The sequence below is a fragment of the Rosa chinensis genome, chromosome 4, assembly GCF_002994745.2.
Source record: "Rosa chinensis cultivar Old Blush chromosome 4, RchiOBHm-V2, whole genome shotgun sequence".
NCBI lineage: Eukaryota > Viridiplantae > Streptophyta > Magnoliopsida > Rosales > Rosaceae > Rosa > Rosa chinensis.
Window position 1 is genome coordinate 61,039,983 of NC_037091.1, and position 23,894 is coordinate 61,063,876.

The 23,894-nt window shown below is 38.1% G+C and overlaps 1 protein-coding gene across 1 annotated transcript; it reads left to right on the forward strand.

Moving 5' to 3' along the window:
* Positions 1-14,905: 14,905 nt before the first annotated feature.
* LOC112199706 (toll/interleukin-1 receptor-like protein) lies at positions 14,906-15,802 on the forward strand. Its single transcript, XM_024340680.1, has 3 exons — positions 14,906-14,952; positions 15,020-15,316; positions 15,547-15,802. The coding sequence occupies exons 1-3, from the start codon at positions 14,906-14,908 to the stop codon at positions 15,800-15,802; spliced, it is 600 nt and encodes a 199-aa protein (XP_024196448.1).
* Positions 15,803-23,894: the final 8,092 nt, after the last annotated feature.

Consider the following 23,894-nt stretch of genomic DNA (forward strand, 5'->3'; position numbering starts at 1 on the left):
TTAAAATCAGTTTTGTTGACTGCAATATACTCATAAAGTATATGATTTTATTATACATATATTAAGCGTGGATGCACTGTTACGCTGTTCTAAGTACAGTAAACAGTTGATATTGCCCTCGCGTTTGTGGGATATTATGAGGCTGCCATTCGTGGGGGTTGAAATGTCATTTTTGGCCTTTGGTTTTTTCTGATAAGGTGGAGTCTACTATTTCTGATAAGATTATCATTGTCAGCTTTGCAATTGACGGACTTGCATCAAGATTGGAAAAAAAGGCTTGGTTGCGCGTTTTTGGACGGGTAAAGGAGAAAGGAGGAGGACAGACACGAGAAGATTTTGCTGAAAATAGATGGGTCGGAAAGTAACTAAGGTTAGATTTGTGCGACTTCTTCATCTTTTTCTCTCTGTCTGAAGAAAAATGCTGAAAAGATTGAATAGACTGTCTTTAATTTCTGTAGCTAAGAAACTGCGTTCCATCAGTAATTGCTAAACCTGGATGAAAATGGATAAGTGTGGTCGGATTTTCATTTTGTTCGAATATGATTTCCTGTGATTTGTCTGATACTAGGTTGTTGTTTTGAAAAAGAAACACAAAACAAATGCAAATTCAACTGATCAAGGCAATATATTTAGGTCATGCAAATCACCCATTGTTCAGTCAATACCTGCCACCTCTAAAATCCTTACACAAATTCCCAGTCAAAATAAAAAAAATCGTACTTCAATGGTTGCATTTGTGTGCAGTAACTAAGTTTATATTTGTGGGATTTTTTAATCTTTTTCTGTTTGTGTCAAGAAAATAGTTTAAAAGGATGAATAGACTCTTTCTGATTTCTAATTTCTGTTTGGGGGATTTTTATTTTGTTCCAATATGATTTACTGTGATCTCTACAATGTTTACCTGTTGCGAAAAGGCAATTGTTTTTGTTTCAATATGATTTACTGTGATTTCTAGAACGTTTACCTGTTGCGAAGAGCCAATTGTGATTATTGTAATTTAAATTGATTGTTTATGCGTGTTTATCTGTTACTTTGAAGATGAAATATGATAAGATCTTATGGTTTTGCAGTTTTGTAAGGTTTAATTGGTTTCAAAAGGCTTTGAAATCTGGTATTTTTCATAAAAGGTATGAGCTTCCTCACAGATCCACAACTCTAAATTAGAGCTCAAAGCTTTCAATCTCGAGAAATAGCTCAGGAATGTTTTTAATTTTGCATGTAAACTCCTTTTTTGAAGTCTTACAGTAAGGAGATATATCATTTAGTTTGAATTTATATATGTGATCAATTCTATGATTTTGTTGCAGTGTTGTTCGCTTTTTGCAAATTTCATGCAAAGAAGTTTGTGTATCATTGGTTTGCCGCTGTTCCTTGGTCTGCTGTTCAGTATTGTCTTCATCTTTTATTTGCATTGAGGTATGCATTTTGAATTTTTGTTATATTAGTCGTTTGTCTTCTTTATGTACAGTGTGTTTTTCGTCTTTTGTTTGTGTGTGAGTATTTGGTTTTTGATGTTTCTATTTCACTTTACAGATTTGGGGAACAGTGTGCTGTCAAATAATTTAACTGTCTACGATCCACGTATCTATTTGCTATTGTGCTGTCAGATTGAGTAGTTACATATTTTTATACATTCAGAGGTTCCAAAACTGTGCATTGACAACATTTGAAACGGTGCTCCTAGAACTGTGTCAAACAACTTAAATTTGAAGTGAAAACTTGATCCATAGGCAGTTTTCAGTTTCTTTATTATTTTTATTGCATAAAATCGTGGTTTTGATTGAGTTTTATTATTCTTTTGCATTCAAGTATCCATTTTGAATTTCACCAGGTGAATATGGTGAGATTGTTGTGCCGATCCATCCAAGCCAGCCAGCAAAATTTGGCTACGATTATGAATGAATTCGACCAAAATTTTGCTGGATGCTTTGGATGGAACGGTTCTCGACAATAGCAGATAGAGCCATTGATGAGTGATATGCTTACACCAACATCGGTCAAATCATACTCCACCAAACACTACAGTGCTTTGCATATTCTGGTAAGTTTCTAAGATTGAGTTGCGAATATGCAATATAAACATTTAAACTACCAATACAGACTGCCTGCACCAGAATACTATTTCAAGTACAAACATTTAAACTACCATTTGTGCAAATTCATCAAGTTTGTCGACTTTGTCCAACAAAATAAAAAATAAAAAATAGATTGACCAGACTTCCACTTTTTCATTAAGTGATACGGCCGATTTCAATATGGCTAAGTAATCTGTAATATTGCCAAGTGATAAAAACATATTTCTTTAAATTTTACAAAATCAAGCTTTTTTACACATGCCACATTTTAGCAAAATCTGATCAGGTCAACCTCAAAATCTAAACTTTGCAGTCAAGCTGTTCCACTGTGATTTTCATAATTCATCAAGTTTGATTACTTTGTTCTCTTTCTAATGCTGATAAGCAAAGCTCTTCTATATTGTCATCATAACTGCGATGGTAATGTGGGGGTAATCGTGCTAAGTTAAATATACCTAACTTCAAAAGGGATATTCTTTTTACAATTGCTGCTGGTTTTCATTGTTTTTTGCCTCTGTCCCTACTGTTAGTTGCTAACAATTCTCCCTTGGATCAATCAGGGCATGCGGAGAGCGTTTATCCTTACTACGTGCTTCACAGGTCATAATTTTGGACATCCATCTTAATCCCTCTCTCACCTGGCCACCAATTGACCATGCATTTACACCTGGTCAAAAGAGGAAACTATTCGTAGCTGCTGATTCCCCTGAAGAAGAACATCATGATACCTGCTTCCAAAAAGAATTAATTCCAAAAAGTATGTCAATCGAACGAATATCGTGGTTATCAGGATTTTGAGGTCAAACATGTGAACGTCCTGTACAGAAGGTTTGTGTGCTTTTGCATCCAATTTTGTCTTCATTGATATGAACGTTCTGTACAGAAACTTTCTTTCCCCAACTATTTTCTTCTTTGTTTCAGGCAGGTCCTTCCATGATAATAAGGCTCACATATAGAATAGGGAATTGCCACCATCAGCTTTAGCACTGGCAGGAGCAACAATTGCAGAAGCAGAAATCCTTTCAATACAACAAGAACATTATCTGCAATTCACCAATGCCAGGTCCCCTTAGACTAAACTCAGCATTTGTCTGAATGTAAATGTTCAAAGAACATGAACTTGAAACCAGATATTTATTTGCTACTGTTCTTAAAATTAATATTAATCTCTCTGCTTTATCAGTCTGGCCCCTTCATTTCTGAAATTTTAACCTCGACACCCATTCAACATATAGGCAATCCTCTTTACCATACATTTACTTTCAACACCTTTTATTCACAAACAATCAACACCCCTTCGCCAGCAATCATAACTCCTGCAGCAGCGCGCGGGCAACTGTTGTTAGTATATATAAATCATCAGGCTAAGCTATAATGCCTTTCTTGTCCCTAATGGATAAGAACATGCTATAGCTAACCATTTAATACCACTGCAAAAGCATGCTGCGAATATCCATAAGTTTATGACCACATGAATTGGCCAAGAAAAGATACTGCTAGTTTTTCTCTTCCACAATTGGTAATCCTGCATCATGATCACATGGTTTATTATAGAAAACACCTATTCATCTACCTGACATATCAAATCCATGATGACCTCACAGAACTCTTTCCTCTATGCCACAAGCTGGAGATAATAAATTTTCATCAAGTCTATATTTCTCTTTGCTCCTGCAATATTTTTGTGTAATAATACCGAACATGTGATTTTGATTGAGGCTTTTAGCCAACAACTTAGCTAGCCGACACATAACCACCAAGTGTGCCACATATTGAGCACATAAAGCCAAAAATCACCTCTTCACCATTTCATATGCAGCTCCTTTAACTAGGGGTGAGCACAACCGATTTGGAAACAGTTTTCCGACCGAACCGCCCCGAAAATATCGGGTCGGTCACCGAATCGAAAATAAGAAGGGAAAAAGGTGTTGGACCCGAACAGAAACCGGATGAATACGGTTCGAAAATGGTTTTGAGTTGTTTTCGGACCGAATTTGCACCGAATCGACCGAATTTATATATATTCATTTATATATATATATATATATTTATAAATATGTGTCAATAGTTGATACGCTTAGATTTTCTTATGGTGCACCCTAGCACACTGAATAACATGACAACCCTAGGTCACTTAATTCCTCCTCGGCCGCACTTCCTTTCTTTCAGACTCTCAAACCACTCTCTCAACTCTCTCTCAACTCTCAAAGTGAAAAACTGCAAACCACTCAGCCGCTCAACCACTCACTTAATCAATCTGCTCAGCCGCTGACTCTCTCTTCAATCTGGGTATGTTTCATTTTTCAATCTGGGTCTCTAATTTTTCAATTTCCATTCATGTTGTTAATCTGGGTCTCTCATCTCTAGGTTCAAATGTTCAATACTTAATTTAGGTTGATGTTATGATTGTTATTGTACTTTAAGTCTTTAAGAGTTCAAGTGAATGAAATTTCGATTCTAGGGTTTCAAACTTTCAATTTTAGGGTTTCAGCTTTCAATAGTGTTCTGTGTTCATTGATTTGCTTGTTCATTGAAGATACAAGCTTAGTTTCTGACTGATTTTCTTGTTTTGTGATCTGATTTGGGGTTTTATCTTTTGTGTTCAAGATGGAAGGAAATTCGAAGCTTACTGCAACACCAACTGATGTCACCGGGAGTAGCATTGGAACTACACCAGCAAGCACACCATCTGGAACTGCTGCTGCATCAGGAACTGCACCAAGCGCTGATGCTGCTGCTCAACTTCAAGGTGTTCAATCTACTGCTGCTGATACCTCAAGTCAACTTCCTCCGGCTGATGCTGGAAGCAAAAGAAAGAACAAGAGCATTGCTTGGGATAATTTCACCAAGCTTCTGAATGCTAACTGTACGAAGATAGAGAAGCCTTCAGCCAATTGCAATTACTGTCCGCAGACATACCTTGTGCACTCGAAGTCAAATAGGACTACAAGCATGAGGAACCCCATGCTCTATCAATGTAAGAAGTGTCCTCTCTACCTCCCTTCAAAAAAGCAGAAGTTCCTAGCATTTGATTCTGCTGAACTTGGTGCAAACCTGAAATCTTTTGGTTATGATATGGATGTATCTAGGATTTCATGTGCTAGGATGGTTATTAGAGATGAACTTCCATTTAGTTTCGTGGAGGGACAAGGGTTTATAGACTTCATGAAGGTAACTCAGCCGCAGTTTAGTCCACCTTCCTGTAGGGCTATAGGGAGAGATATATGGGATTTGTATCAATGTGAGGAGACTAGGATTAGGAATATCTTAGCTACCTATTCTCAGAGAGTGAGCCTGACCACTGATACTTGGACTTCGATCCAAAATATCAATTATATGGTCTTAACTGCCCACTTTATTGATGACAGTTGGGCCTTGCATAAGCGGATCCTTAACTTTGTTGTCATCCCTAATCATAAGGGCAAGACAATTGGGAAGCTTGTAGAGTCATGCTTGATAGGATGGGGAATAGAAAAGGTGTTTACCATTGTTGTGGATAATGCTAGCCCGAACCAAGTTGCGCTTGATTAAATGTGGGATAAGATAGGAAATTGGAAAGAGCTTGTGTTGAATGGTAGCTTTTTGCACATGAGGTGCTGCTGCCATATCCTTAACTTGATAGTTAAGGATGGCATGGAGGAGTTGGACAGTTCCATCGATGCAATTAGGAACTGTGTTAAATACATCAGATCCTCTCCTTCAAGGTTGGATAAATTTCGAAAGATTGCAGCTCAGGAAAAGGTAGAGCATAAGGGTGGCATTGTTCCCTTGGATGTATGCACCAGGTGGAACTCAACTTACTTCATGCTTGTATTGCCGTGAAGTTTAAGAAAGCTTTTATGAGGTTAGAGGATGAGGACACATAGTTTGAGGGATATTTTCAAGAAAGAGTTGGTGGGAAGAAAAGGGATGGGCCTCCTACTTCTGTTGACTGGGAGAAGGCAGCAAGACTTGTGAAGTTTTTGAATATTTTCTATGATGCGACGATTCAATTTAGTGGCACCAAAGTTGTGACAGCCAATCAGCCCCTTCTTTGGATGTGTACCATTATTGGGGAGTTAGATAAGTGCATCCAAGGTTCAGATCCTCTCTTGGTGAACATTGGGACATCAATGAAGAAGAAGTTCGATAAGTATTGGAAAAAGCTGGAGGACATGAACAAGATCTACCTAATTGCTGTTGTGATGGATCCAAGATACAAGTTGCTATATCTGAGCTACTTCTTCCCCAAGTTGCAGCAAGACAAAGCAATGGTGCAGTTGATGGTGGATGAGGTCAAGGCCACTTTTATAAAGCTATACGAGGAATATGCTGAGGCTGATCCAGAAGCTGCCCGAGCTTCAATTGAGGCCAGTATGCCTAAAATGGATTCTGCAAATGAACTAAGTGTGGAGGAGGACAGCCATGCTCAGAATATTTCTGGTTTCATGAAGTTAAGAAAAAAACAAGATGTTGTTGAGATAAAAATAGAGGTTGACAGGTACCTCCTTGAAGCTGCCGAAGACCCTGCAAACCTGAACTTCAACTGATTGGCTTGGTGGAAAGAAAATGCAGCTAGGTTCCGCATTTTATCGCAGATTGCACGAGACGTGTTTGCTATTCCTGCATCCACAGTTGCATCTGAAAGTGCCTTCTCTCTTGGAAAAAGGGTCATCGATCCTTTTAGAGCAAGCTTAACTCCCAGAATGGTGGAATGTCTAGTATGCTGCAGTGATTGGCTGAGGGAAAATAGTGTGTCTACACTGTACAAAGAGCCAACAAAGACTGAGCTTGATCTCTATGCAGAATTGGAAAAGCTTGAATCAGGTTTGGTAGTTGGAACTTTGCATTTTTGTTAGTTTCTGCATTTCTGTTTAATGTTGGATTGTTGTGAATTTCTGGAATTTTCTTTAACTGTTGCTTTCAATATCTGAGCTTGATTTCTGCATGTTTATATGTCTTTGAAGATGTGTCTAGAGTTACACAAGTCTCCGTTTCTGAGGAGTAAAAAGGGAAGAAGTGAAGAATTGAGGATGTTGCCGCATATATCTCATGAGGGTCTACAACTTTTTAGTTTTTATTATGTTAATTTCAATTGAACTGCTGGTTTGTAATTTGGTAATTTGAAATTTGAACTACTGTTGGATGTGTGTTGGACTGCTAGTTATGACTGCTGGTTATGTACTTATGCGTTAAACTTCGAACTGTGATGGGATGAACTTGTTTACATCTGTGTTTATTTGGTGATGTTGATTATTATGTATTTATGTTGATTGTTGAGAACATAGTTCATTTGTTTGAACATTGCAGGTTGAAAACTTGAAAATTTGAATACTTTGCCACTAGCAGGTTGTTGTAGTCTTGTAGTTATGTAACAGTGTGATTATATGAATGTTGCTGAGTTTGGGCATTTTCAGTTTGCAGGGTGTTGAAAACAGCCATTTAGGGCTAAAACAAATGTATTTGTAACGAAATTTGGGCTTCAGAAAGAATAAAACTTTGGGCCTGAAAATGAAGTATTTGGGCCCAAAATGGAACCGAAACCGAACCGGCCCAATCCGGAATTCGGTTGCACCAATAAATTAGGCATGACCCGTTACATTTCGGTTGTCGGTTTCAAATCTGGCCCAACTGACAAATGCGGTTCTGATTCAGTTTGGGTCCAGAACCGAACCGGCCCTACATATGCCCACTCCTACCTTTGACAAAAAGAAATAATGATCCTTTGACTTGAATAAATTATGCTTTTCTTTTCTCCCTTGCAACTATAGCCACTGTATCTGTCATGCACTAGAGTCACTTGCTAGCTAGATTATCTCCCAATAGAACTTTAGTCATGAATGCAAAGCAAAGTGTAATGCAAGACTACTGTGAGAAGAAACTCTGAAAATTTCTTGGTAGCTTCACTTCGCGAGCTCATCAAAAGTTCTTCCTCAAATGCCACTGTAATTGGCATTTAGATTTTCTCAGAAGTCTTAACTCAGCAACATCAAGAGGCCACAAGTATTGACCCAGGTGATATGAAGACACTTCAAGTCTTGACTTGTCATCGTCCAAGCAGGACTTTGTGTTGCCCCCTAGTCCGCAGTCTTGTGCACTTCATTGCATAGTCCCCAGACTTTCAGGAATGCCAATAATAGAGACCAGAGCACCATATATTCCTCTCGTATAGGCCCTCTGTAGACAGTTGATGTTTGTAACCATCTTTAAATGAAATAAAACTTCTGAAGCGCTGTAGTGTTGAGAGCAAAACAACAAAAACCATGGAAAGGCAATCTTGATATTTGCAAAGCCATAGAATTTGGCTCAAGTGAAGATGGTGCTGGTACTTTCTTCATGTAGGCATATGAAAACGACTCCTGAATAACACAAGCAATATCTTGTATGCCATATATATATATATATAAAAGACCAAAATCCACCTCTTCGTCATCATTCCACTGGAGTCGATCGTGGTCTTTTCCTCCATAACATTAATTATTTCCACGTAATAAATTCTTTTTTAACTCCAAGAAGCTCAATTAGTTCCAGCTCTTCTTTCTCGTAGCAGACTCTTCTTGGAGTTCCGGAAATTTTGTGGTCTTACTCCCAAGCTTGTTCTTCCTAACACACTTACTGCACATGACTCTTGGAATAGATAACTCTACTGCTGTCAACTGCTCTGGTTTTTCTTGGAACCACAGAGTAGGCTTCCATAAATTTTGAACAACTTATTTAAGGCCATAGGGATTGGCCCTATGTTATATCAAGACACTCAAAGTCTTAATCACGTCAATTTTGGCATTGAGAACACTGCCACACAAAGAAAAATTGAAAAATACCAATCCCCTGATGCCCCCCCCCCCCCCCCCCCCCCCCCAGTGTGCGCTAGGCAAATACTCAGAAGCCTCTATTCGTTGCACTTGACCATTTGGGACTGATATTCTCTTGTAATCTCTCAGAGACACACTAACCTGAGGATTGATAGTTCTGCCCCCCAAGTCTGCACATGTCATCTTCGTAAAAGGTCTCTCTCAGGCATTCCATCAAACACCTTGTGTGCATATTTCAAATTCTCATATTTTTGATGAAAGATCAAGAGAATAGCCCATAGAAGATCAATTTATCAGCAAAACAGAGTTCAATCAATCACTATTTCCTGGAGATTGAGCTCAATTCTTTGCAGCAGTGGGAGATTACTATGGAACCTCCAGCAATTCAATTTTTCCCCTTCTCGTCGACGGAGGAAACTCTCCCTAAATCCGCTTTGGCATCGAAAGCCTTCCGCTTGGTTCTGCCTTGATGTCTGCCACTGTGATTGGCAGAAGATTGTCCATTAGAGCTCACTCGCTGGCCTTTAGATCGCCTTTGCCTCAGTCGTAGCATATCTTGTTGGAAAATTTCTGGCGCAGCGCTTCGCCGGTTTGAATCTCACTAGCGAGGCTTAGACCAAGTGCACTCAGCGAGCCCTGCTTCTTCATATTTCTTTGGAAGAACTTGGCGAAGTGTTTTCAGAGAACGCTCGCTGCACGTGATCAGTGCTTGCCAGAAAAGCTTTCGTGAAGTTTTCCTCGCGAGCATTCATTGACTTTTACATCGCGAACATGTGCTGACTCATGGCCTCGTGGACACTCGCTGCAGTCGCTATGTCCTTCGCAACGCATAACTCTTTTTTTTTTTTTTTCGCGGGCGTCGATCTCCTTTGTATGCGCACAGGCCTTAACTCGACATCAAAGTCAAATGGACTCCAAATATATATTAGAAATTAGGTTCAAGCCACAGCTAGGCCAGACACTACCTTCACATCTAGCGATGCACAATCTTAGAACTTTTTTTGTATTTTTGTCTTTTCTATTTTTTTTTTAATATCAAGAAAAGAAAACTGCAAATTGAAAATGGACAGAAAATTAAAAGCAAAGAAAGAAACTAGCAGCAACTCGTTTGGCTAACCTCTAGAAGGCCACGGGGGAGGCCATCTATGCTTCACTCCAAGCTCCGATGTATCAAAATTTATCGCATGAAAACCCCTCTTGTGAGAGCTTGTAGAAAATAACAAAGATACTTTGCGTCGAAAACTTGGTAGAAATTTGTCTTGTGGGAGGAGTAATATTGCCCCCCAAGTATCTTTGTTGGTTGACGAAGCATGATCTTTAATTGCACTTTTAGAGATGAAGATGTTCCAAGATTGGCTTTGTCGCCGACGACCATGTCATAGACCATGGTCCTTGTAGAATTAGCCACATATTGGCTATTATAGACGACCACTTGCTGGTCAAAGTTCTCCATATCAAAAGCTTTAAAGGACTTGAACTCCTGCATATGACTTTTGGAACCAATAAGCAAATTGTAATTATCATCATATTCATCATAGATTGGCTCCGCATCGAATCAAACTTAGAGTCACCAAAGAGTGGTGAATTGATCTCTTCTTTGATAGGCATATCAGATATTTGGTTGCCTCTATATTTTTACCAGGCATCATATTGAGACGCCTCCATGGACTGTATAGTATCATAGACAAATTCCTTTTGCAAGAAATTTGAATAACTGTAAACAAGAGCTAACTTATATTGATGATACTCAAACTTACAGTCGCGAAGGACAAATTGGCCACTAGAATAATTATTCTGGCCATTCTTACAACGTGGGTTGCAAATGTATCTTCCACATATATCAAAGCCACTGCTTGGCCTTGAAACACTGATGAAGAGTTTCAGCTTGAATTGATTAATAAAGCCACAGATTGGCTTCTCTAGACCACAACTTAATTGATAATTAAGTTGGCCATGATTGTGGCCACCTTCACCATGACGTCCAGTAGCATGGCCAAGGCTAAATTGTTGATAGTAAGGATGGCCATGCATTAATTGATAATTTAAGTGGATCATGCTCTTGACCCTTTGCATGGTCATGACGTCCAGTAGCAGAATCACAAGCAAATTGATCATGAACTTGCTTCTTTTGATCAAAGGGATCATCATGGACCATATCTTGCCCCCCATGCATCTGACCAATATCCACGTTCATGGCTAGTTCAGTGGAGAAATTAAATGTCTGTTCAGAGACAATTTTATTGTCAGAAGAACAATCTTGTTGATTATCTTCTCCAAGTGCAGCCTCTATGTAAGGTTGTGACTCACCAGTGAGACCCTTAGGTTGATTGACACCTATAGGCAAGTTAGTCTCAGAAACGACCTCTTCATGAGTAAGTTCTTGATGTTCCAATTCGCTTTGATGCGAACTGACTTGAGTAGCTAAGCTGGAACTTTCTTTGCGTAAGGTCGCGAACACGATGAGGTCTGCTTGCGCTGGGTCGCAACGACACTCACCGACTATTGGTGGTTTTCTTGGGTTGGTTGGGCCATGCCGGCCAGCTGCTCCCTGGTCTGCTGCGAATCTTGCCAAAGCTCCCAGGTCTTTTGCTGCACCACCATCCTCTTTTGCAGTTCCACAAGGACCTTTTCAAACTTCGCATAGTACAAAGCATTGTTCTGCTGAAAGAAAGCCATTCGCTCCTCTATGCTCGCATTCTCTGGGACAAGAATGAGCACATAGGAATTAGTTGTCTCCTCACTCGCGGCCACTTGGGCGGTGTTGGCCGCGTTGCCAGCCTCATTAGGTTGGACATGAGGATTTTTATTGCCTTTAGTAGCGGGCTGGGGAGTTCCACCCTGTTCTGTTTACATGTCTGGTAATGGGGGGTTGAGTGAGAACTTTTGTGTTACCTGTTCTTCAGAAAGACCATGACAGTCTGCACGAGAGTGCGGCCTGTAACTGGAAGTCCGGTGGTTTGGGCAGTTAACGTAAACCTTTTGGTAAGGGTTTGCGCTTGATTTCCCAATGGTTGCGATCACGAAGAAACGCTATAAAGTCCCACTGTTTGCTCCGGAGAGGCTTTGATAATCTGTTTGATTTATTGAAGAGTTGTCCATTGTTGTTCGTCTTTAGCCTATATATATAGGTTGTTCTCTATATTCTCCTTCCTAATATGAATGAAATACTATATTTTAGTCCACAGTTATTGGCATTTGAATCAAATCAAGACACTTAATAGTTTTGATATTATAGTAGGCAATAAAAGATTAACTCTGTCGTAGCAATCTTCTAGGCAAGATTAATTGCCTCTTAGAAAACAACTTCTAGGCATGCACGTCTTCCATACATATCAATATATCTTCGCAAGGATTTCAAAATGCTCGAGTCCATGAACCCTTAATTGCATGGGCAACTATGATTGTTTGCTTATCATTGGCAGCGAAGGATGTCCACCATGCAAAGGAGTACGTCCTTCCTTAATTGGCCCACCATTGAGCAATCATATATACATGATATATATATTCCTTGTTGAATTGTAATCACGGATGATTACCTTATTATCTGCCCCACGTCCATTGTGGCTTAATTGCAATATATATGGGACCCCCTTGATTCCTTGCATGCATGGTTCTTGGCCATGATCCCTTCTTTAATTGTCTCACCACTCCTTACTTGGGAAGTGTGTGTGTGTGTGTGTGTATATATATATATATATATACAGATCTTATCCAGAGCGAGGCATCGCTTTGAAATTTCAGAGCGAGGTTAGGGTTTAGGGTCACTTTTCGGTAGCATATCCACATCTCAACCGTTCAGTTTTTAGGTACTAATGTATAGATCATCTCTGCAAAATTTCAACGAAATTGATGGTCTTTAAGGTATCTAACTTGCTTAAACCAATGGACGAACTGAATCTTTCTAACCTGAACCGTACTAGCTTTAAGGCAGTTATCAATGCCTTAAGGACCATCAATTTCGTTGAAATTTTGCAGAGATGATCTATACATTAGTACCTAGAAACTGAACGGTTGAGATGTGGATATGCGACCGAAAAGTGACCCTAAACCCTAACCTCGCTCTGAAATTTCAAAGCGATGCCTCGCTCTGGATAGGATCTGTATATATATATATAGGATTAATTTTAGTTTACCCCCTGAGGTTTGGGGGTGTCATCATTTCACCCCCCAAACTCTCAATTTCACTTTTTTACCCCCTGAACTTTCTAATTTCAATCAACTGTGTCCAATTTCTCGTATTCCGTCCAAATTGAACGCTAACTTTGACCTTTGAGGGCTAAAAGGGTCATTTCAAGACCAAAAAAAATTTCCTTTTTTATTTTTTTATTTTATTTTGTTTTCAACCTATACACCACAAGTTATAATAGGTTTATAAAAACAAAAAAAATACTCTAGATAGTTGAAAGCCGCTAGCTGGTCTACGATATTTGTGATATATCTCCAATAAAGTGAAGAAATATTTGTGTAAAATCATTTTTGGTCTACGATATTTGTGATATATATATCCAATAAAGTGAAGAATTGTATGATATATTCCCAATAAAGTGAAGAAATATTTGTAAAAAATGATTTTACACTTTATATATAAATATCAGTATATCCCCAATAAAGTGAAGAAATATCTGTAAAAATTATTGGGGATATACTGATATTTACAGTTAAAGTGTAAAATTATTTTTTACAGATATTTCTTCACTTTATTGGGGATATATCCTAAAATTCTTCATTTTATCGGAGATATATCATAAATATCGTAGACCAACAAGCGGCTTTCAACACCTAGAGTATTTCTTCGTTTTTATAAACCTATTATAACTTGTAGTGTATAGGTTGGAGACAAATTTTTTTAAAAAATTAAAAAATTAAAAAAAATAGAAAAAACAGAAAGAAAAAAAAAAAAAAGGAATTTTATTATTTTTTTGGTCTTGAAATGACTATTTTAGCCCTCAAAGGTCAAAGTTAACGTCCAATTTGGACGGAATAGGAGAAATTGGACACGGCTGATTGAAATTGGAAAGTTCAGGGGGTAAAAAAGTGAAATTGAGAGTTTGGGGGGTGAAATGATGACACCCCCAAACCTCAGGGGGTAAACTGAAATTAATCCTATAAATATATATATATATATATATATATATGTATATATATACAGATCCTATCCAGAGCGGAGCTCCGCTTTAAAATTAAAGTGTGAAGTTCGAGTATTGGGTCACTTTTCGGTCTCATATCCATATCTCGACCGTTCAGTTTTTAGGTGCTAGTGTATAGATCATCTCTGCAAATTTTCAGCCAAATTGATGATTGTTAAGGTATCTAAGTCGCTTAAACCAATGGAGAGACTGAATCTGTCAACTTGAACCGTACTAGCTTTAAGGCAATTATCAATGCCTTAATGATCATCATTTTGGCTGAAAATTTGCAGAGACGATCTATACACTAGTACCTAAAAACTGAACGGTACGTCGAGATGTGGATATGCGACCGAAAAGTGACCCAAAACTAGAACTTCACACGTAAATTTTCAAAGCGGAGCTCCGCTCTGGATAGGATCTGTATATATATATATATATATATATATATATATATATATATATATATATATATATATGGCCAACTTGATATTCGCGAGCAACCCAACTTGTCCGCGCTCGCGTCCTTGATTATATATCTTCGCTAGGACTCATATGCATGTATCTTTAATTGCATGTATATATACATCCCTTTGATTCCTTAATCAATAAGAGCCCCTGCTTTCACGTCCACATCCCCTCCTCCTGCTCCATCTTGGTAAGCAAACCAACTATCCTTAATTATCAAATATTTGATAATTACTAGTAGATCAAGGAATATTCAGATTTACTTCAAGATTGCTTGGTCTCTAAGTAGGCTTTATTTAACCTCTAAACAATATATTTTGAACTTGTCGGAAATATACTGCTTGGGCCACGGATATTGGCCCGGTTTTCTTCGAGTCCCCCTTGTCGGGAAAAAATGTTAATTTTGGGTTCAAACACCTCCCTTTTTCTGTTTCCTTCTTAACAAATGGCCAGTAAGGAAGGAGTTGTGCAAAACGGAAAAGGCCGTCAATAGTATTCAAAGCGCTTCATCTGGTTCCTCTTCTTCTTCTGAACAACGTAAATATGATGTGTTTATCAGTTTCAGAGGGGAGGATACCCGCTTGATTTTTGTGGATCATCTATCCGTAGCATTGGATCAGAATAAAATTTTCAGCTTTAGAGATGACAAAGACCTTAAGAAAGGAAATACCATTGCCCTAGAACTCCTGAAAGCAATCGAGGAGTCGAGGATTTCCCTTGTCATTCTTTCGCCAAACTATGCTTCTTCAACATGGTGCTTGGATGAGCTGGTGAAGATTCTCCATTGCAGCCAAGATATGGGGCAAGTGCTCTTACCGATATTTTACCAAGTGCAACCGAAGAACATGAATGGAAGGTTTTTAAAGGCTGTCGAAGAACATGCATGTGGAAGGCTGCTTTAATTGAGGTTTCCAGTATTGTTGGCTGGGTTACAAAGGATAAGTAAGGAGCTTAACTTATCATCCGAATATGCTAATTAATGTCGATTTGAGTCGATATGTCTATAGAGTTGTGTATGTTTGGGGTTGTCTAGTACTGTGATCATTTTAGGTTCTGTTTTTACATGGAATTGTGATCATTTTTCAGGCCCGAAGCAAATATTGTCAATGACATTGTTAAGTTTGTACTCAAATGTTTAAAATGGATGCGTGAAAAGACAGGAAGAAAGAACTTTGTGAGGGAACTTAAAGACTTTGCTGCTGATGTGGAGACTCTGTTGGACGAGTGGAAAGATAAAGCTGCTAATATGTTTGATACATTACAAGAGATAGCTGAGGATCTAGAGAATGAGTTCGGAGATGGATCTGAAGACGAAGCTGCAAATGAGAGTGAAGAAGAATAAGTTATTCCGAGTTGGATAAATGAGTGGTTCGCAGATGATTGTAAAACCTAATTGGACTATCATACAATATGGAACTTCATTAATCACAATATAAGATCATCTTAGGAACAAGAATTAAGGATTATACACAATGTGATGCAATCTGGATAACTTGCAAATAAGGAAAGTGTGATTGTACTCTTTGCAGGTTGAGGAAACCTAATCCTATGTGGACTATAATTAGTTTACTAAGACATAAAGTAAAGTATGCTTTGCAGAGAAGTTGAATCCATGATTCACAAGGAAATCTTTATGGGAAGGTTTAGGAATCATCAACTCCTACATAAAGCAAGGTCCCTGTTCTCACAATTAATCAAGCATTATTGTCTACCCCATTATAGACTGCTAAAACATTGGAGAGAACAGAAGACTTGTGCTTTCGGTATTGCAATGGGTTCTACATCATCAGGTTAGTAATTCTTCATCGAATTATGGTTTGTGTTTCTTGAATGTATATGATGGATGTTGGTTTGTGTTATTCTTACAATGATGACTAGCAACTCTTCGATCGATCTGGCTCATATATATATATATATATATATATATATATATATAATATTTATCCAGAGCGAGACGTCGCACTGAAATTAAAGTACGAGGTTAAAATTTAGGGTCACTTTTCGGTCTCATATCCACATCTCGACCATTAAGTTGTTAGGTACTAATGTATAGATCATTTCTGCAAAATTTCAGTCAAATTGATGATCTTTAAGATATCTAACTGGCTTAAACCAATGGACAAACTGAATCTGTCCAACCTGAACCGTACTAACTTTAAGGCAGTTATCAATGCCTTAACGACCATCAATTTGGCCGAAAAGTTACCCTAAACTCCAACCTCAAACGTTAATTTCATAGTGAGGTATCACTCTGGATAGGATCTGATATATATATGTATGAGCCAGGTTGTTTACTGTTGAGAATATACATCCCATATGGGAAACATGAGACATTGTCTATGAGTTTATAAAAGTTTGGACTACTCTATCCATTGCCAATTGATTTTAGATGTGAAGCCCATATTACTTTATCATGGCAGATTAAGAAGAAATTAATTATAGATATATTCAGACTGAAACATATAATTATATATGGGGATATAAATTGAAGAATTCACAGGTAATCCTTTTTTTTCAAAGAACAATCGACAATAATCTTCATTATATAAGTAGCTAGGAGGCCAGTTTGAGATAAAACTCACACCTCTCTGCAAGTTGTTTTATTTTCACTTCTCATCTTCTATGATTATGGACGACTACGTGTGGAGCTCAATCGTAAGTTTTTTTTATACTTGTTACTTGTTATTTCCAAGTAAGAGAACTCTTGTTTAATAGTGATACTGCGAGGCAATTAATTAAGGACTGAACATAGCAAAAAACAAATAAGAATATATTATTGGATTGCATTTGACGACTGTCTCATATAATGTAGATCGACAACACTAAAACGACAAGCACTAAACGTTGAACTTACACGTACAATAGCAATTAGCAAGCTAGCTCTCCCGCACCACTTCTTAATTTGGTGTCCTTTTCCCCACAAACAATCCAGGTTTGGTTAGTTCATCTGCTCCCCAACATTGGATGATCTCCAATATTACACCACAGAGAGGATTGCATTTGCGTTATCCTTACCAGATTGAGTGATCGACAGCCCTGGCTTGATTCATAAAATTCTCACCAAAGAAAACCTTTAATTTCGCGACCTACTCTGGAAGAAAATAATTGTTGGAAAATTTGGTCGATGGATGCTACTTCCGTCACCAGATTTCGTTTCCTACAAAATTCCACAAATATAATATTTTATTAGTAAATAAATATAATCAAATTAATGTCATAATAAGTTGAAAATAAAATATCAACACTTATCTTTTAGATTTGCGAGCCACCACCAAATGATTACACTTCAAAAAGAGTTTAAGGTTGAGGCGTGTAAACACTACCCTTAAGAGTAGATTTCGCCCCTCGGAGACAATGTCTCGGTGTAGCAGGTTTGTGGCGCCCTACCCTCCAGGGTACAACAACCTCGATCCTTGTAGGTGTACACTCACAATACTCGGATCGTATCGAACAACTTGAAACTTTCTTTTGGTAGAATAGATAAATTAAAGGAAACACATGAATACTTCGAGCTCGGAAATGAAACAAAGGAGGTTGAATTTCTATTGTGTATTTTTATCTGGAAAGCTAGGGATTATATATATGGCAGGAATGATCAATGCAATGACAATTTAATAATAGCAATTAAGTTATGTAACTCATATAACCGAAAGGAATATTATGACACTGATTAGGAAGAGTCAAAACGTCTAATTAGGAATGACATTTATACTCTGTAACTTATGTAACAGAAAGGCAATATATATCTTGACATTGATGAGTAAATCAAAACGGAATAAAGCAAATAAGGAATGAACCACCATAATTGCATATTTATTTGGTCAAATGGTATATGAGTAAACTGATGAAATCTTTGTGTCAATCACAATCAAAGAGAGTTAATTACTATTACCATCTGCAATTAAACTAATGGAGGTTTCGAATATAGCTGGTATTTTGAAATATTCTAATTAAATTCCAACAATCCCCCACTATTTCAAAATACCAATACCAAAGTGTTAAGGAAAGTGTAAATCTGTAAGATAAGGAATACCAAAAGAAAGTGAGAATCAATGCATCAGAACTGGTGTCTTATGGACTATGAACCAGCCATAGGACAAATTAGTCGTGACCCACGAAACCTTGGTGAAAATAAAATTTTCTATGAACCAAAATTTCTAATTGTGAATCAGACAACTAACCATTCACATTAACTCTCGGATCAAGCTGTTCGAAGCGGGGTGGCGAGAATAGGCCATGCACCTTACCTGGATATTCATGAATGCTCTAGAGAGTATGCCTTGCTCTCATAGGAAGCGGCCCCACTTCCACATCCATATAGGTGAATCCATCAAGTGTATACTGCAACCAAACACACCACCCAAATGTTTGGGCTATGAAACTCATTAAGAACATTTGTTCAACCTTACACGTTGCAGTTCAAGCACTATCTATCTACATCATAGGGAGGGACTATCAATAGTTTATTTGATAGTGCACCACTGACCAACAAGTGACTTGTTATTACCCATATGAACCTACTTCATGGGATCTCCAATCACATAGGTTGGGTTACCATCACTCTTGATCTTTGTCTATAGGCATAAGCCCCATCCCCCTCGATGTATCACTCACTAGTTTTCGGCCTAGTGGTTTTGTTAGAGGATCAGCTAAATTCAACTCTGATTTTACATAGTCAATAGATATGACTCCATTCTCAAGCAATTGCTTCACAATATTATGTCTTAGGCGTATATACCTATTTTTCCCATTATATGTTTTATTTTTAGCTCTAGCTATAGCAGCTTGGCTATCACAATGCATAAACACAGACGGAGTTGGTCTCTTCCATAATGGGATATCTGCCAAGAGGTTTCTAAGCCACTCAGCCTCTGAACTCGCCTTCTCTAAGGCTACAAACCCAGATTCCATAGTGGATCGAGTTATCACTGTTTGCTTGGATGATTTCCAAGACACCGCACCTCCACCAAGAGTAAATACATTCCCACTAGTGGATTTTGTTTCATCTGAATCTGAGATCCAGTTGGCATCACAGTACCCCTCTAGTACAGCAGGAAATCCACCATATTTTAATTCATAATTAATGGTACCTTTTAAATATTTTAGTACTCTTGGGATAGCATTCCAGTGGTCCTTGTTTGGACTTTGAGTGTATCTGCTCAATCTTCCAACTGCATAAGATATATCTGGTCTTGTGCAATTTGTTAGATACATTAAACTACCAATGATTTGTGCATATTCAGATTGAGAAAAACACTCACCTCTATTTTTCTTTAATTGAATACTAGCATCATAAGGTGTTGCGACAGAATTATAATCAAAATGACCAAATTTTCTCAATACCTTTTCCACGTAGTGTTCTTGAGAAAGTGAAATGCCACCTTTGGTTCTAGTAATCTTAATTCCAAGAATCATGTCAGCAACACCCATATCTTTCATATCAAAGCTAGATGCTAGAAAAGATTTAGTTTCATTAACTATCTCAAGGTTAGTTCCAAAAATAAGCATGTCATCAACATACAAGCATATAATCACATATGAATCACCATCAGACTTGCAATATAAACATTTATCAGCATTGTTAATGACAAAATCATTTGAAAGCATAACTTTATCAAATTTATCATGCCATTGCTTAGGAGCTTGTTTCAAACCATACAAAGATCTAACAAGCTTACAAACTTTATGTTCTTTCCCTTTGACAACACAACCTAGATCATCATTACACCATGCATTACTAACTGAAAAATGCACATTATAGGATCAACTTCAAATGTAGAACTATTTAGTTTTTCAAGTTATAACCTAACACCAATAACAAAAATGAATGCAATTGAGTAATTTAAATATAGGCAGAAACTTAAACGATCATAAGCCATAAGCAAATAAAATATAACTGAAACTTAATGCATGATTAAAGTGCAATCAATAAAAAGCCAACGAATCACATATAATTCCAAATCAAATGGTTCCTATTGCAAAAGGAACAACTAATTCATAAATATAATTCAAGATAATAGTGATCCTTCATTCTCAAAGGAAAATGTTCTTTTCAATTCTCAGAGATGAAAAGTAATATGTTTAACAAGATATATAGAATTATGTTCATTCAAAGAATAAAAGACTTATCTTCATATTTTAAGCATTCCACAAGGAAACATCCACCAATATATTCTACTCTTAAGATTGTTGGAAAATTTGGTCGATGGATGCTACTTCTGTCACCAGATTTCGTTTCCTACAAAATTCCACAAATATAATATTTTATTAGTAAATAAATATAATCAAATTAATGTCATAATAAGTTGAAAATAGAAGATCAACACTTATCTTTTAGATTTGCGAGCCACCACCAAATGATTACACTTCAAAAAGAGTTTAAGGTTGAGGCGTGTAAACACTGCCCTTAAGAGTAGATTTCGCCCCTCGGAGACAATGTCTAGGTGTAGCAGGTTTGTGGCGCCCTACCCTCCAGGGTACAACAACCTCGATCCTTGTAGGTGGACACTCACAATACTCGGATCGTATCGAACAACTTGAAACTTTCTTTTGGTAGAATAGATAAATTAAAGGAAACACATGAATACTTCGAGCTCGGAAATGAAACAAAGGAGTTTGAATTTCTATTGTGTATTTTTATCTGGAAAGCTAGGGATTATATATATGGCAGGAATGATCAATGCAATGACAATTTAATAATAGCAATTAAGTTATGTAACTCATATAACCGAAAGGAATATTATGACACTGATTAGGAAGAGTCAAAACGTCTAATTAGGAATGACATTTATACTCTGTAACTTATGTAACAGAAAGGCAATATATATCTTGACATTGATGAGTAAATCAAAACGGAATAAAGCAAATAAGGAATGAACCACCATAATTGCATATTTTGACCAAATAATAGTATATGAGTAAATTGATGAAATCTTTGTGTCAATCACAATCAAAGAGAGTTAATTACTATTACCATCTGCAATTAAACTAATGGAGGTTTCGAATATAGTTGGTATTTTGAAATATTCTAATTAAATTCCAACAATAATTCCATATTCTAAGCATGCAGTTGACAACACTATATATATATATATATATATATATATATATATATATATATATACAGATCCTATCTAGAGTGAGGCATCGCTTTGAAATTTCAGAGCGAGGTTAGGGTTTAGGGTCACTTTTCGGTCGCATATCCACATCTCAACCGTTCAGTTTTTAGGTACTAATGTATAGATCATCTCTGTAAAATTTCAACGAAATTGATGGTCTTTAAGGTATCTAACTCGCTTAAACCAATGGACGAACTGAATCTGTCCAACCTGAACCGTACTAGCTTTAAGGCAGTTATCAATGCCTTAACGACCATCAATTTGGCTGAAATTTTGCAGAGATGATCTATACATTAGTACTTAGAAACTGAACGGTTGAGATGTGGATATGCGACCGAAAAGTGACCCTAAACCCTAACCTCGCTCTGAAATTTCAAAGCGATGCCTCGCTCTGGATAGGATCTGTATATATGTATATATATATATATATATATATATATATATATATATGTGTGTGTGTGTGTGTGTGTGTGTGTGTGTGTGTGTGTGTGTGTTTCTACAAGACTTTTGAACACATACAATATCCAAGTTCATATAGAGCAAACAAAAATTCAAACAAAGAGATAGCTAGAGTTGTGAGCATTCAACCACAATAAAAGCATTCCATAATTAATATTCTCTATTCCATATCGCTATCACTTCGCTGAATCATCAAAACTTGAAGCCACTGATCGACCTAATTTACTCGACTCACTGGCCATCACCCCATCAGCAATTCAGCAGTACCATCAAAATTTGTTGTTCCTTCTCAAGGGGGCAAAAAAAAAGCATCTATGTCAACCATCAACAGGTGTTTGATCGATGGCACATAAGGAGTCTTTCTAACCTATCTCTTAAACCACTCACCGTCTCTGCTTATCTTGCCTGCGGAAGGTTTTTCTTTGTAATTTTGTTTTCTCACATCTGTCTCTGACTTGCAATGCCAATGTTACCACTACACAATAGACGAAAGACGAAACTAACGAGCGCACCCCTTCTCATCTAGCTGATGATCTAAATTCAATTTGACCACTCATCACGACGTCTTCTTAACTTGTTACCCTGCACTTCTACAACACTTGAACCAAACAACAATGAGTCAAGAATAAATGGTATATCCGCACACATTCTCTCAACCCTTTTAAACTTTTTTTTTTTTTTTTTTTGAGAATAAGATCCTTTATTAAAATGAAACGAAGTTACATAACACGGGAATGACCGGTGGTGGACAAGAATTCCCCACTCTCCTCCCTAAAACCTAAACCAGTTACGGGTCCGTCACCATAAATGACTTCCATGAGCTGAAAGAGCCCAACCCCTAACCACCAATACCGCCCAACGACTCGGGCTACCGAGAATCCCGAGAATATCGATTCCACCTCATAGACAACCGCTAAAACAACCAACGCCCTTTTCCACACCGTGTCCCAAAAATGCCAGACCACGTGCAAGGATCGCTCGTCAGCACATTGACCATAAGACAAAACCAACAATAAACCAATTCGTCCCCAGGAAAAACACCACATCCATGGCACCTCAATTTGACCCAACCCTAGCTCAACAGAGTAGGGACATGCTAAAAACCAGAAAAACCTAACCAAACCCCTAATTGAAATCTTGACCAAGAAAACTACTTTAAACAAAATCAAAAACCAGCCGCCGCGACCATCTTCCTCCTCTTCAGATGACCCGCCTGCAGACCACCCCCATAAATCCTTCCCGTCGAACTCGCACCGCCGGAAAAACTCCAACCACGCAGCAAGCCACACCAACCTCAACTTTTGTCGGCCAGATCCAGGCGTAAAGCCAGATCTCGATGAGCCCACACCGAGAATCAGAGAGAAACTCGCCGTGCCTTGTCGCCCGGCTTCGTCCTTCCGCCTGAAAGTTCGACACCCTTGTACTCTCCTCCGATCGACCAACCCCGGAGATATAGTCAGCGCTGTACGATCCATGGAAAACCGCCGCCACGATCCAGCCTCTGACCACTTGCTCCAAGCCTGCGTCGATCGCCAACCATCCATCCTGCCCGCCTGCACCGCCGCCTGAGAGGGACGAAAAATCATACACGACCAAGAAGGTCGAACCGGATACCAAAAATTGGAACCCCAAGCCCCCACAATCCCGTCCGGCAACATCCTCCACTCATCGATGAGGCCTGGACCTATGGTCGATGCTGGGACGCCGCCGGACAGGCAACAGTCGCTTCTGTGCGTTTCCAAAACCCTAATTTTCGTCCCTCTATTCTCGGAAGCTCCTTCCAAATATTGAGTTTTCTCAACCCTTTTAAACTTGGCAACAGTTGATATTGGAACCCACCCTTGGTCATCCATCAAC

Bases quoted from the DNA above. Each gene is read 5' to 3' on its own strand.
- LOC112199706 (XM_024340680.1), top strand. From the start codon at position 14,906: ATGGCCAGTAAGGAAGGAGTTGTGCAAAACGGAAAAGGCCGTCAATA. The intron at 14,953-15,019 runs GTATTCAAAGCG...TGTGTTTATCAG, and splicing joins AACGGAAAAGGCCGTCAATA to TTTCAGAGGGGAGGATACCC. The intron at 15,317-15,546 runs GTTTTTAAAGGC...ATCATTTTTCAG, and splicing joins CCGAAGAACATGAATGGAAG to GCCCGAAGCAAATATTGTCA.